The 16,508-nt window shown below is 37.2% G+C and overlaps 1 protein-coding gene across 3 annotated transcripts in view; it reads right to left on the reverse strand.

Moving 5' to 3' along the window:
* The window catches only part of LOC139143195 (probable methyltransferase TARBP1), a 119,572-nt gene that overhangs the window by 34,727 nt on the left and 68,337 nt on the right, over positions 1-16,508 (reverse strand). For all 3 annotated transcript variants that reach the window (XR_011554553.1, XM_070713326.1, XM_070713327.1), the window contains 2 exons: positions 1,923-2,110; positions 1,243-1,324 (listed from right to left, as the gene is read on the reverse strand). Coding sequence is in view for 2 of the 3 variants with exons in the window: in XM_070713326.1 (XP_070569427.1) it covers positions 1,243-1,324; positions 1,923-2,110 (270 nt within the window). In the remaining variant the exon portion in view is untranslated. The remainder of the gene's footprint in view (positions 1-1,242; positions 1,325-1,922; positions 2,111-16,508) is intronic.

Genomic DNA, 16,508 nt, shown 5'->3' on the forward strand with positions numbered 1-16,508 from the left:
CCTTATTTGGAAACACAACAATGACGTGTATATTACAATTTCGTTAATGTCCTTGTACCAACTTTGACACACAATTTGTCTAGAAAAGTAGCAGTCACAGCTTTAGAAATCTCCTGAGATGTGTTGCTGTATTTGATTTTACATTTACTACAAAAACCAGATAAGAATGGACACTGAAATTGATCTAAATGTTATCACACTTGTGTAAATGGTTTGAAAAGTTGTTTCAAAATTTACTAGATGATCAGTAATTGCAGTTAAGTTGCAGCAGACAACAGAGGATGATAGTATTGTTTCACAGTAGGCTTCCACTGTAATTGTTTAGATAGAGCAATAACCCTTTTCCTGCCAGACAGTATCACTTCCCCATCAGCCAAGTCAGTGAAAAGCGGTATTGAGCCAAAACATGACATATTTTCACCAACTTAGCTTGGTCTGCTATAGCATCTTTAGTCCAAAAATATCAAGTTTACAGCATATATGTTTTCAACAGCCTTCAAATGTACAGTATTATGTTAAAATACACCATATGGAATATGTAGTGTTTTATTAATTTTAACCATCTCGACCTGATGGTGAAGTATGGACTTGGCAGGAAAAGGGATAAAGCCTGTTGCCAGTAGGAACTGATTAGTGTCTGTGTGTGTACGGTAAAGATTTTCTGACTTTCCATCCCCGTACATTTCAACAACTTTCTCTTGTACAGCTTCTGGCATATGTACACCTTTTTTCCCGGCAGATCATGATTTTTTTGCAAAAGAACTTTACACATCGTAAAGGCAACAAAAATCTAATGACAACTCAACTCAGACTAAGTTGTGATATATTGTAACTCAGGGCTGTGGTAAGGAGTGTAATATGATTCTGTGTATGTGAAGTGCACCGCAAAGTGTACTTCCTGGTATGTGTTTATTGCGGGCCCATAAAAGCTCTTCAATCTTCACTGCAGTTACAACAAGTCAGTGCAACTAACTAATGAGGCAAATATTGGAACAACTTTACAAACCAATTACACAAATTTGATAACATTTAGATCAATTTCAGTGTCCATTCTTATCGGGTTTTGACATAAACTAATAAAAAGTGTAATTTATTTGTTTTGAAAGTACCAGACTAATGTGACTTACCTTTTATACATCCCTAAGTGTGAATGCTTTTGTAATGTATTTGATAGTGTAGAACCCAAAACCATAGTTTCTTCAATTTTGCAAAATATCAAGTAATAATATCAGTTCCCCTTACCTCTAAGCTGTAGTCCTGGAGTGGGTCAAATTTGAAATAAAAGAAATTTCCAAGTAGCCTTTCCTTGAGTCTGTCTGTGTGTCTGTGGGATGGTGTAAAAACCCAGATAATAGTTGTATTATCTGAACAGAAAAACTGTAGAATACTCATATAGTTCACACTTTTATTTAGAAATGTTGCCGGTGCAAAAAACAAAGCAAATAATGTCAATGACATATGATATGGTACGTCTAATGTCAACCAGCAATTCTGCAAGTTCACTTTGACTTTTAATTATCTTTGTAAGATTTCTCTTTCAAATCAGCTAGCCTCACATACAAAGGTACTGACTAGATGTTAAAGACATGTTTGTCATTGCAAATTCAGAGTAATCATTTTGTGTTTGTCATTGCCGACTCAGAATATTTTGGAGTAATTAATGCAGCATTTTTACATGTTTGCAGCAGACGGATAAACAGACAATTTCCTTGTTCATGAAAAAAGTTTTAAAATAATTAGTATTTGAAATCATATAATTTGGAGTATAAGTTATCAGAAATTGCACATGCTGAATTTGAACTGAAGACAACTTTGCTACTTCAAATGGACAAGAATACAATTATGAATCATTGGACTCCAGAATAATGAAAGCATGCCTTTGATTGTTGATTAAGGACAAAATTAAAATATTGTACACTTGCCTGCTATTCTGCATGAATTCTACACACTTCTGAAAACCAGGATACTTGTCAATTAATTCTGTTAAGTTCTGCTGTTCACATGAGGTCCATAGTCTTTGAAAAGCTGCTTGGGCATACAGTCGGACTGTAAAATTTCCAGCCATGGTAAAACTCATGGCCAATGTTAATGCCTGGTGCATGAATGATTCCTAAAGAAAACACAATAACACATATTCAGTAAACAAAATCCCTGGACATGATGTTTCACCGTCATTTCTGCCAAGAAAATCCTCTGTCACCTGATAATCTATCGAGCATGTCGCCAGTCAATTTGTTCCCCTTCTTGAGTAGAATTCTGGAACAATTAATGGCGATGTTGAATTGACCCCTGAACCCAATACCTGTCAGACAACTCTAACAGCTTTAGGTGAAATTAGAACACAAGACAGCAGAGACGATAGACTCATGACGGTACTAAAGACATCGAAAGTAAAATGCAATGATATAAAATGCGAGATGAAAACATACATACAGACATACCGATGCCACCGACTCACCATATAAGCTCTTTTTGGTATTTATATACATACCAAATATGAGCTAAAAAATGAGTGGGAAATTTTGTGCAATAGAAGCAAAACTGATGAATTTTGAACTGGCCCTAGACAATGTAAAGCAAATAGCCAAAGAGAACACGGAAAAATTGTGTAAAATAGATGACGTGATAGAAGATTTTGTTAGAATATCTGTAAGAAGATATTGTTAGAATACGTGCAGAAATCGAAGTCCTGCAAGCAGAAATTAGGCAGGCACAATAATATTTTGTGGAATTGAAGGAGAGCCAAGGAAACATGGGAGGTTATGGAGAGAAAGGTCAAGCAAATACTCTGTGATAAGATGAAAATTGGAAGTGAAGTTGAATTTGAAAGAGTACATCGACTAGTAAGTCGCCAGAAAGGATGTAGACCGATAGTGGCAATGTGCTGCAAATTCACGGACAAAGACAATATTTTATCAAAGAGGAAAGAGCTGAAAGACAAAAATATATACGCTGATGAAGACTTTTCGAGATGAACATGAGAAACAAGGAAAAGCCTCTTTCAGAAAAGAAAAGAACTTCAAGACAGAGGAATAAAGTAAAATGTGAACTACAAGAAACCAGTAAGTCATGAAAACGGACAGAATATCGTGTACAGTTTTGATGAAGCCATTGGAGCCGTGGTCCAACAGGTCAAGGCCAAGGCCATGATATACATGCGTACTAGTAATTATTATGATGTTAGAAAAGTAAACCTCATGTCTTGGAATGTCAGGGGATTATTTGGTCATTTATGGGACCAAAGTTTCAAAAAGTATTGTACAAGTTTTCACATATTTTGTCTGCTTGAAACATGGCTTACATGCAGTAATTATGTCAGTGTGTATTTTCCAGATCATGTTTTATTTACCAATGTTAAGTTCAGAAGAGAGGGAACAAGAGGTAGACCGAGTGGTGGTGTTATTGCGGCCATTGCTAAGAGTATAATGCCTGGTATTAAGCGTATTGACACAGAAATGAAATATGTGGTATTTTTATTGTTAAATACAAATTATTTTGGTATTGTCAATGATATTTTACTAGGGCTGTGTATATTCCACCCGAAGGATCACAGGTTTACATGAACGAAAATAACGGGATTACTATTCTAGAAAATGAACTTCTTAGATTGAATACTAATTTTGAACATTTAGATAATGTTATTTTTGGGATTATAATGCATGGATTGCAGAAGGGTGTGATAATATAATTAATGATGATACTTGTTACCTGTCCATACCAGCTGATGTCTATGATGGGGATACTTTTTGCTGGATATGCAAATCCAAAGATAAGACAACAAATAGCTTAGATGGGGACAGAGATGGACACATTACATGTACTACTAACAATGGAAAGAGAGTAGTTGACTATGTTATTGCATCATCAAATCTTTTGATTCATTTGTGTATTTTAAAGTTGCAGACAGAAACGAATCAGATCACTTCCCTCTGGAAAGTACTTTACAGTGTAAACTTAATCAACAGATGGATAGTTGTGTGAATATTTATGAGTATACAAGGTACAGGTGGAATGCTCATAAAGAGCAAACATTTGTGAATAACTTAAATACAGGTGATGTGAGCGATCTGCTCGAGAAATGTAATGAAAACATTGGTGTAAATAATGCCAAAGCAAAAGCTTGTTTTGTTAAAGCAGTCCAGCTTGCCACTATTAGCATGGAATGCCAGGATAGCAAACAAAAACAGTCACACCAGCAATAACCCCTATGGTTTAACTCCAGTTGTCACCAACAAAAACAACAAGTTATAAGGAATCTATGTGAATTCAGGAAAAGCAACTCAGAAGAGTCTTAGCAAGTGTACAAATGTAGTCGTAATATTTTTAGAAATACATGCCAGAAGTTGAAAAAGGATTTTGTTGATACACTTTGGGCACAATTCAAAAACTAATGAGATTGTATGTCTGGTAGTGATGGTATGTGGTCCATTATTAGAAAAAGTCAAAAATATATTCAGGGTTACTCTCCTGTTTCTTCCAAACAATGGGTTGAATATTTCACACAACTAAATAATCTGCAAAATATATCACCAGATGACACATCTGTACAAGTTGTAGTATGGAATGTTAATGACGATTACTAAGATATTCTGGACTAAAAAATTACTGACGGGGAAATAATGAAAGAAGTTTCAGATCTGAAAAACGGTATTAAAAGCTCCAGATGGAATGCCAGCAGAGTTTTTCAAGTTTATCATCCCCGTAATGTTACCTATCATGAATAAGCTGTTTAACAACATTTTTGATACGGGTAACTTTCAAGAGGGGTTGTCGCGGGAAATATTATCCAAATGTATAAAATGGGCTCTAAAACAGACCCAAATAATTATAGAGGAATTACACTCTTAGATGTATTTGGTAAAATATTTTGTGGTATTTTAAATGAAAGGTTATACAGGTGGGCTGAAAATACCAATGCTATTTGGATTTCGTAAAGGTTTCTCAACAATGGACAATATATTTACCTTGCATGCCATAATACAGCACTGCTAGAAGAAGAAGGGGAAATTTACTGTCTGTTTGTGGATTTTGCCAAAGCATTTGATTCAGTTGATAATAAATGTCTTTTTTTTTCAAACTGCAGTCTATTGGTTTATCTGGCAAAATGTATAACATTGTGAAATCTATGTATAGTGATGTGAAATCTCGTGTTCGTTTAGATGGAGGAGTTTCAAAATATTTGAACTGTAGCACTGGTGTAAGACAACGTAATGTGTTAAGCCCAGTGCTGTTCTCCCTTTTCATTGACGGATTATATCACATGGTTATTTCTTCAAGTGCTAGAGGTATTCAACTTGTGCAACAGATGTATGATTTATTTCTTTTACTTTATGCCGATGATATTGTCATGTTTTAAGACTGTGTAATAGGGTTACAATGATTCATTAATACATCCATGAGTTTTGTAACAGATGGAAACTTCAAGTTAACCTACACAAAACCAAGATTGTAATATTTTGTAAAGGGGGCATAATGCAAAGAATGAAGTGTGGAAGATGAATGGAGAAGTCATAGACTTTGTTACATCATATAAGTATCTTGGTTTATTGTTATCATGTAAAAACACATGGAGCAAAGCTGTGAGTAATTTGACTGCACATGCATGAAAGTCTATGTTTTCAATTTTTAAATTTGAATGCAAAGTCTGTACAATTAAAAGGAATGTTCACTTTAAACTTTTTGATACCCTGATACTGCCAATATTATTGTATGGGGCTGACATATGGAAATTCAAAGAACGTATGGAAATAGAAAGGGTCCATTTGAGGTTTTGTAGACATTTTCTGGGAGTGGGTCAGAGCACATCAAATGAAGCAATATATGGGGAGTGTGGGAGATATCCTCTTTATGTAAGTTCAATGACAAACTGTATTTAACATTGGTTGCACTTCACTGAACTCGCAGAAGACAGGATAGCTGCACATGCATACAAATTGATGTTTACAATGGATGAAAATGGGCACACATCATGGGCTTCAGAGATTAAAAATATTTTATGTTCATATGGTTATGGCATGGTCTGACTTTCACAAGGAGTGGGAGATATTTCTTCATTTATAGCTGATTTTAAACAAGTGTGCCAGATGTTTACAAACAAGAATGGTACAATGATGTATGTACAAAAGACAAACTCCGTACATACCGTAATTTTAAAAGTATGCTCGAAACAGAGAAATACCTGCTTGAAATAAGTCATTTTCAACGACAAGTCATTTTCAATGACATAGTCCCCGCCAAACAGTGATTGGGAAGGCAGCACGCCCTGTGCCATTTTTACATTGACCTGAAAAATGGCTAATTGAATTTGATTTGTTGGCACCCCAGAGCGCATTGAAGTTAGAGTACAAAATTTGTTAATGACTCGACTAAGAACTGTACACACCTAGAAGTCACTGTAAATCTTTAAAAAATTTAAAAGGTATTGTGGAAATCCCTGTGAAAATCAGTCCAGAAAATTGATTAACTACATCGTGAAAACAATCGTTCTTTCCATCATAAAATATGAAAAGTCGTCAAAAAGATTTGAGACACGTGCTCTCTACAACATACTGCCGAGAACACATTGTTTTCCATGTGTGCTGTAAAGTGGTATGTCCTTCACTCAAGAGCTTGAACGCCGTGGTTCAGTTTACCCACTCGGACCTTGCTCGATAGCGTAACTGCACCGTGTGCTTGGTTGATGGACTGTAAACTAACTTGGAGCCATAGATCTTGTATACTGTTACTGTTATATCCCTGTTAATCAAACTTTGGCTGAAGAACTACGGCTCAAAGTATCCATGGTGGTTGGAACGGGCTCGGGCAAAATTAGCTGCAGTGCCGTCGGATCACAGTGGCAGGGCCTCACATATAAACCAGGCAAAACCTCAATCTGCAGCTAGCATAGCACTGTAGCTAAAGCATAATGCGCTCCGTGGGACACAAACACATGGCAAGGGGCAGATATTTTTCAACTTTGGAAGTGACCTTGAATCTCCTTGAATTTGGAGGAGCCGACACTTTGTGTACAAAAGCGACTGTGGGGGGGGGGGGCAGGGGAACCGGCACTTGAAAGATAAAACAAAACATTTATTTTCATTCATTCACAAATATGAGAGTAGATGGTTGTGCTTTCAAACCTACATGTGCGTAAGCTAACAGCACATAAACATTCTTGAAGCAGTTGTTTGCGATCTCGGCTTGAAAACAATGAGTAGCGGCCAGGCTCAAGTGATTATGTAATGAGGAAAAGTTAAAGGCAGTCAAAGTTATTGGCATAGACTTGTCTGCTTGCCAGAAAATCATAATGAAAACATTAAATGAAACCGTGAAAATTCTGTCAAGATTTTGTACTTTCATTGTATTACCTTTGTGTAAAGATTGAAAGAAATTTGTGCAGAAATGTTTAAGTCACAGCTCTGGACATGCAAAAATTAGATCTGAATGCCCACTAGTCAGCCATATTTGATTGTATCAAAAAATTTTATTTGCACATTTGAGTCACAGTGTATTGTCCTAGTGCTAAGTTTGAATGAAATCTGTTCATATTAAAGCTGCATAAATCCCATAGAGTGATATGAAACAAAATGGCCACATGGCGGCCATATTGGATCGTATCCCCCAAACAATTTGACATGCATGTTTGCCATAGTGTATTACCCTGGTACCAAGTTTGAAAGAATTCAGTCCACGCATGTCTGAGATATCTCCCTGGACGCATGGATGCACGAACGCATGCCACTCAATCTACAAGTCCCCATTCGACATGTCAGTTCAGGTGGGGACTATAAAGCCAAAATAGAGACTTGCCTTGGCCAGAATGAGATGTTCATGTCTTAATTGGTTTAAGCGTTAAGGAAGGCAGTTATATTGGCATTGATATTGAATACAGAATTTGTGAAATATGTTCAGAAGGCGCTGAGGACGAATTTCATGTCCTGCAATGGCCATTGTCAACTTTGGAACTTCTACAATGTACACTCAGAGCTCAATAGCAGGTAGTCAGTATAGCCATCTTACTAGTCCTTGAGAGGATTAGACACTTGTCATATTCACTATAATTAGAAATGATTCTTTTTGATTCACTTTGTACTGCAGTCAAGATTTTCTTCCTTTCTGAACACTTTCAATTCCAGCAATGATATGCAAAGTTGATGGGCTGTGTTGCCTATCCTATACAACATGGATATAACTATGACAGAGTGTTTCCCTGGAGCTTGTATTCTTGACCAAAAATGATTGTTTAAAATTAATAAAAAGCCTTTGTGAATCTCTGATCCTACATTCCAGGGCTTATTTTTTGAAAATGGTAGGAGAGCTAAAATTCACTCTCCTGAAGCTATCCAGGCGAGTGGTAGGCGAGTGACTTAGTAGCTCCCCTGAAAATAGTCAGGCGAGTAAAAAAAAAATTGTGTCATCTCTTGTGATTTGATTATGGCACTGCTGAAATTAGAAGAGTGACTGAACAGGTCCCCTGAAAACAGTATGGAGAGTGCATGAATAAAATTTATTATGAAAACAATATGCACTAGCTGTCTTTCTTATTGTTATGTAATAGAGAAGGGAGAAAATACGGCACAGTACAATAAATTACCCACGATCCTGTTTGATTGTACCAATGACATTAATTTTCTTATAACTTTTTCAATTCTGCATAAAAGCAATAATATGCAGACTCAAGATAATTAATTATATTTATTAAAAGTACATTGAAATATTGTAGTATAAATTTCAAAGAAACTGTTAAATAACCATAAAAGTCACATTCTGCAGGTACTACAAACATCACAGTTTTTGGAAGGCAAGTTATGACCAACTGAATGAGTCATAAAGCATGTAAATTTCTTTCGTCTTTTCTATTTGGAAAACAATCAATATCCTTTTGTTTCATAAAACAGGTGCAACCAGTCTCCCTACTTTCCATCACTTTATTCTGTTTGGCTGAGGACACAATCAGTGGAAAATTTACAAAAATGCTATCTCCTCTCTCAATCAAGCAAAATTTTCTTATTCCTTTATGTCTTTAAAAGTACTCAGAATTTTTACAACTAGTCCAAGAATTTGTCTACGTTGGTACAAATCATGATGTATTATTGGAAATCTGTAGTACTGTGTATGGGTTATGTATTTTGATAAGATGGAACAGGATAAGCAGTGTTCTCCCACCCAAATGTTCATAGCATATTGGCTATAAACTTTCAACATTTTTTGAACAATAAATATGCAGAAATGTGGCCTCTGTTGTATTCATGGACAAATAGATGAAGTTATAAAAAATTAGATATATTGGCATTAAGACAAAAACCTACCAAGACAACAGTGCTGTCATCAAACATGTTTGGTTTTGAACATGGAGGTATTTTTTTACCTCCATAGATTGAACTACGCCGAGTACGCGTACAGAACTAGATTTTACACCGAATCGTGCTACCAGCAGTCCACAGTCAAGTTATGTTTCATTTGTTTACGTTTGCGGCCCGCTGAAACATCCTGAATGCTCGTTGGTCTTCAACCAAAGTTAACTTGGTCGATTGTTACCGCGATATATCGAAGTGATCACAAGTTTACATTTCACAAAACAAAACGAATTTATCATAACAGCCACGTCGTGATACATGATCCGCGGTGTGTACACTCGAAGGCGAAGAGGGCCGAGGGCTGTCAATTGTTTCAAGAGGTACCATTTTACGACAGTCACACAGAACTCCTATGCTGTACGCAAAAATGTCGCAAAAAATTTACGTCTTTCAAAGTTTTACGGTAGAATGAACTCATGAACATTTCGCGATCTTTTTTTCAGAAGTATCGGGTATCTGTCCAACTTTTCAGTGTCATTTTAATTATTTTGAGTTTTCAAAGGATGAAGAGGCCTAGCAGTCGCTCAGGCTAAACTGTTGAAATAGAGATTATGCATTTGTTTCCGCGAGTTGCGACGTGTAGTCCCAGTCGTCATGTCGTAGACATTTTCTCCTTGTTCGATCTCGATAGCGTAAGCAATATGATCCTCGTTTGTCACGCATATTTTTCCTATGAAATCTTGCAAGGCAGGATAACCGTTTGTGGTTTGAACACTTCGAAAGAATATGGCAGCCAAGAAAACGGAGTTTGTTTGAGAATGTGAGAATGAAGGGCTGTACTTTGTACATTTGTGTACGTGTAAATTCCGAACCGTAGTGCTATATTGAAGTGTTGGGCCCGCCGCCGATACGCTATCACTAGATGAGTACAAATTGTAATACTATATCACATTGTTGCACTTAAAGCCCCTGTAGCTGTAACTCTTGAAATTCGTTGACCTGAAAAAGGCTTTCTATTTTCTCTGGTTTTCTTTAAATTCTACAGATTTAAAGGATATAGTCTTTACCACTGAAAAATTGGACAAGTAAATTTAAATTTTGACCGTTATTTTGAATTCCCGCAATTTTTAAAAATTGGTAATATTTCAAAGAAAACATGGCATATGATGTCCCAGTGCAAAGCATTCAGCACAATATGCATTATAATGGACTACTCTGTTGTTTCTGTGAAGATTCCAATGCATATATGCACTGCGTACTGTGTTTTTGCTTTATCTGCATGAGGGCGCCATTTTTTGTTTGGGCAAACATTTATTATTTATCTTGCTCAAAATTGCACATGCAGTCCCAGTGGACAGTTTATTCTACCTGTATAACCACCCCTAAATGAGTACATTCCCATGAACTTGTTATATTTTGGAAGTAAAATCACAAAAAATAATGCTAAAAGATACAGCTATAGGGCCTTTAAATCGATCCATTCCATTGCTAGAATCTGCTTGCCGAGAACGTAATTCATACTGAAGTGAAGTGAACTGAATATTGAAAGCCTAATTTTATTCGCTACACTTTACGTCGCGCGTCGATCGGAGGAGATCAGAGTATGTTACATTTTGGATACAACGTGTGCCTTTGGTCTCAAAAACGTGGGTCCCAGCCATGGCGCGAGCGGCTAATCGCTCTCGCGGAATTTGGTTTGCGCGAGCGGTAGGCGAGCGGAGCGATCGCTCGCCTCAAAAGATAGGGTCTGACATTCATTATTTTTTGTAATGTTTAATTTTTCATTTACAAACATTATACAAGATGGTGCGAGCAGAGAGCCCTTTCTGTGATTCATGGATGGCCAGCTCCTTTTATGACTGATTGCCAACCCTTTGATGATTTATGGCCAGACTCACTGACAATTTGTCTGAGTATAAAAAGCACCCTAACTTTGTAGGGTTCACTGTACCAAATGGCTGACATATGGAATCTTTGGGAATTACTGCTCCTTAAAATTAACATTACCTTATTTTTTGTAATTATCTTTTGTGAACGGTTTGGTATAGTCTTATTGCTGAAATGTTGTCTTATTTACTGCACTGTTTAGGGGCCCAAGCCGACCGGCTGGGACCCTATTGTTATTGCTCAAGTTCTACGGACTTCCTCTTCTTCTTCTTCTGCCGTTTCTTTGCTCACCTAGATCTCTCGAACGGCTGAATGAAAACTTCTCAAACTTGCAGGGCTTATAGGAGCCAATTAGTACTCGTGCACCTGACCCTTGAAATTTTGATTGGTCACGTGACATGGCGGCCATATTGGATTTTCCAAAAAACCTAAAGATGGCTTCTCCAAAAGACCTAGGGGTCTAGTCGATTTGAAATTTTTTGTATAGCAAGCATGACCTAAGGTCTTTGGAATTTGCAAATAAAATCGCATGCGGTCACGTGACCTTGGCCGCCATATTGGATATTCTAAAATACTCATTTAATCTTTAAAAATCTTCTTCTCCAGAACCAAAACACCAATTCAGCTCAAATTTTACTCATGTCATCCTTACAGTGATTTCTTTCAAGTTTGCAAAAAGCATTTTGATCGGTCACGTGGTTTGGCCGCCATATTGGATTTTGTGAAATCACAATTTAATCTTTAAAAATCTTCTTCTCCAGAACCGATTTACCGATTGAACTAAAATTTTACATCTATCATCTAAAGTGTGATCTCTTTCAAGTTTGCAAAAGGCGTTTGGATCGGTCACGTGGTTTGACTGCCATATTGGATTTTGCAAAAAATTGTTATTTAATCTTTAAAAATATTCTTCTCCAGAACCAAAACACCGATTGAGCTCAAATTTTACTCATGTCATCCTAACAGTGATCTCTTTCAAGTTTACAAAAAGCATTCCGATCGGTCACGTGGATTGGCCGCCATATTGGATTTTGTGAAATCACAATTTACTTTAAAACTCTTCTTCTCCAGAACCGATTCACCGATTGAACTAAAATTTTACATCTATCATCTAAAGTGTGATCTCTTTCAAGTTTGCAAAAGGCGTTTGGATCGGTCACGTGGTTTGACTGCCATATTGGATTTTGCAAAAAATTGTTATTTAATCTTTAAAAATATTCTTCTCCAGAACCAAAATACCGATTGAGCTCAAATTTTACTCATGTCATCCTTACAGTGATCTCTTTCAAGTTTGCAAAAAAACATTTCGATCGGTCACGTGGTTTGGCCGCCATATTGGATTTTGTGAAATCACAATTTAATCTTTAAAAATCTTCTTCTCCAGAACCGATTCACCGATTGAACTAAAATTTTACATCTATCATCTAAAGTGTGATCTCTTTCAAGTTTGCAAAAGGCGTTTGGATCGGTCACGTGGTTTGACCGCCATATTGGATTTTGCAAAAAATTGTTATTTAATCTTTAAAAATATTCTTCTCCAGAACCAAAACACCGATTGAGCTCAAATTTTACTCATGTCATCCTTACAGTGATCTCTTTCAAGTTTGCAAAAAAACATTTCGATCGGTCACGTGGTTTGGCCGCCATATTGGATTTTGTGAAATCACAATTTAATCTTTAAAAATCTTCTTCTCCAGAACCGATTTACCGATTGAACTAAAATTTTACATCTATCATCTAAAGTGTGATCTCTTTCAAGTTTGCAAAAGGCGTTTGGATCGGTCACGTGGTTTGACTGCCATATTGGATTTTGCAAAAAATTGTTATTTAATCTTTAAAAATATTCTTCTCCAGAACCAAAATACCGATTGAGCTCAAATTTTACTCATGTCATCCTTACAGTGATCTCTTTCAAGTTTGCAAAAAAAACATTTCGATCGGTCACGTGGTTTGGCCGCCATATTGGATTTTGTGAAATCACAATTTAATCTTTAAAAATCTTCTTCTCCAGAACCGATTCACCGATTGAACTAAAATTTTACATCTATCATCTTAAGTGTGATCTCTTTCAAGTTTGCAAAAGGCGTTTGGATCGGTCACGTGGTTTGACCACCATATTGGATTTTGCAAAAAATTGTTATTTAATCTTTAAAAATATTCTTCTCCAGAACCAAAACACCGATTGAGCTCAAATTTTACTCATGTCATCTTTACAGTGATCTCTTTCAAGTTTGCAAAAAAACATTTCGATCGGTCACGTGGTTTGGCCGCCATATTGGATTTTGTGAAATCACAATTTAATCTTTAAAAATCTTCTTCTCCAGAACCGATTTACCGATTGAACTAAAATTTTACATCTATGATCTAACGTGTGATCTCTTTCAAGTTTGCGAAAGGCGTTTGGATCGGTCACTCGGTTTGGCCGCCATATTGGATTTTGCGAAAATCGTAATTTCATCTTTAAAAATCTTCTTCTGTAGAACAAACACACCGAATCGACAGAAATTGTACATGCATCATCTATAGTGCTATCTCTTTGAAGTTTGTGAAAGGCATTTGGATAGGTCACCTGGTTTTGCCGCCATACTGAATTTTGCAAAAATCGTAACTTACTCTTAAAAATCGTCTACTCCAGAACAAACACACAGATTCAATTGAAATGTTATGTATATCATCTAAAGTGTGATCTCTTTCAAGTTTGCGAAAGGCGTTTGGATCGGTCACATGGTTTGGCTGCCGTATATGGTTTTGCAAACTTGTAATTTAATCTTTAAAAAACATTCTCCTCCAGAACCAATACACAGATTGAACTAAAATTGTACACTCATAATACCTAGTGGTAGTTCTTTTTAATTTCCGAAAGGCGTTTGGGTCAGTCAGGAGGTTTGTTCGCCGTATTGGATATAGCAAAAATCGCAATTTAATCATTAAAAATCTTCTTCTCAAAAACCAACACACAGATTCAACTGACATTTTACTTATGTCTTTCTTAGTACGAGCACTTTCAAGTTTGCGAGAGGCATTTGGATCGGTTAAGTCGCCTCAATGTTCATAAGGCAGCAGTTTAAAACCTCGTCAGTCAGAAGATCGATCAGTGATGTATGTTATATTGTACACTTGAAAGTTAAAGACGGCACAACAGACTGCAATGCCCGCTGTCAAAGTCAGCTAGCAGTCACACGAACCCTAATCTCGGCCCCTTGTGTAAGGCAACTTTGACGGCCAGCTTTTGTACGCCAGGTGACGTTGTCAAGTATACCGCCACGGAAGTACTTAGAGGAGTGTGCCACTAGCTTTAAGGGGTGGCCGACTGGTGTGATTGACTGAATAAGAGTGGGACAAGGTCCCGCCAGGGTACAATTACTGGGGTCTACGCACAGCTGATATGTGAGTGTCAAGGATCATAAATTAAGCTATTCGGGTAATTTTATATGTAGGTGTCTGAATGCATGCTCACTTATCCATCACGAATAAAAAAGAAAGATACATGACATTGCAAGGTGTGGTGTTTTGTTTATGATTATCTATCAGACATGCATGGAGTGGCCCTTGTGCGTTATGTAACTGAGAGCATGTAGCTGATTAAAGATGTAAACAAGACCACATCAAGCCCAGTGTGTTTATGTCGTAAAAATCGCTGATACACATCGGTTAAAACAACACCTTGTTTTATGAAGTTCTGTAGCTTGATTGTATTTCACTGTAATTTCTTTCTGCCATTGCACGCCCGGCCTGTGAAATTGCCGAAATATATCCGATATTTATCAGCGATTTGGGGACTCTAATATTGATACTAGACGATACTAGAATTACTTGCCCTGTGCCTCGGTACGACGGATCTGTGAAATCTGTGATATTTACCCGATATTTATCGGCGATTTGGGGACTCTAATATCGATACTAGACGATAGTAGAATGACTTGCCCTGTGCTTCGGTACGCCAGATCTGTGAAATCGCCGATATTTACTCCATGGTTATAGGCAATTGGGGACTCTATATCGATAGTAGACGACACTAGAATGACTTGCCCTGTGCCTCGGCACGCAAGGTTTGTGAAATCGCCAATATTTGCCAGATATTTATCGGTGATTTGGGGACTCTAATATCGACACTAGACGATACTAGAATCTGTTTTCACCACCTAATAGATCTAGCCGAGCCAATCTATCTTCGATATTGTATAGTCTATTAGCTGTAACTATCGGATATCTTATAAAAGTGCAATGTCGCCGTACCCTCCCCCTAACAGCCGGTGATAGACCAGTGCGAGAACGCACCAGAGTTGTCGACAACATAACAAGTTTTACCAAAGGCAGCAGCCAAGGAAACACGAAATCATAAGAAAACTTCTTGATGACAATGTATCAGTGCAACGGGTGTCGATCATTCCGATGTGATCGCTGACCCACCAAACGGGTTGGAGTCACTGAACTTTTTCGAAGAGGCTGTTCAAGTTACGGATAAGTTTGGAAATCCGTGTTGGCTGTAGGTGCCTGTGTGATTACGGATAATTGCGATTTCCACCACGCATGATATATTGAACAATATCTCCAACGACTGTTGCAGAAAGTCTATTGTGAATTTGCAAAGTTAGGTCACGTCAAAAGCATACGGCTTTTTTACAACGAAGAGCAAGTAAGGCACTCCTGAACGGCGAAATGTTGGTGGTGTATTGCTGCCAACAAGCAAATATCCCTACTGACTTTAGAAACTTGTGTGAATTGGCTTCCTTAATGATGAATTCGCAAGAATTTTCAGTGTACTGTGACGTGATATCGTAAACAGGTTATCAGAGAAGGCGCTCGGCTCATCTGCCGAGTCGACGTACTTCCGCACTTATGTCGTGCAAATGCGCAAGTCTTGTCGCGATATTTGAGCATTTAACTTGATCGTCAGTGAAACAAAAAGATGTTATTCCATATCAAAACATTATGTGTTTTATATTGTAGGGTTCTGTTTGCGTAATAGACATGAACATTTGGATTTATGATCCGTTATTTCCGTGATCCGTGGCATGATTCAAGCTGGCCGTGAATACGCACTGACGTTTTTGGTCATGACCCCTGACCCAAGTGTCATCGATACGCTGTGCGCTGTCCGAACATCGCTTGCCAAATTCATGGAGCTTGAAAATTTTGCTCTACCTGTATGGGGGCACTTGAAAATTAATTGGTCCTTTTATGTTTTACATTTTCCGATTCCAAGTTTTTTGTAGGTAATTTAATGAAAAATGAATACCATCTTTATGATATTCAAATGTTGTAATGTTAGTAATAATTTAACAGAATCTACAACCATTTTGTCACATTCCATGACTTTTATCTCGAAAAAATCTAAACATGTGT

The sequence above is a fragment of the Ptychodera flava genome, chromosome 11 (assembly GCF_041260155.1).
Source record: "Ptychodera flava strain L36383 chromosome 11, AS_Pfla_20210202, whole genome shotgun sequence".
NCBI classification, from domain to species: domain Eukaryota; kingdom Metazoa; phylum Hemichordata; class Enteropneusta; family Ptychoderidae; genus Ptychodera; species Ptychodera flava.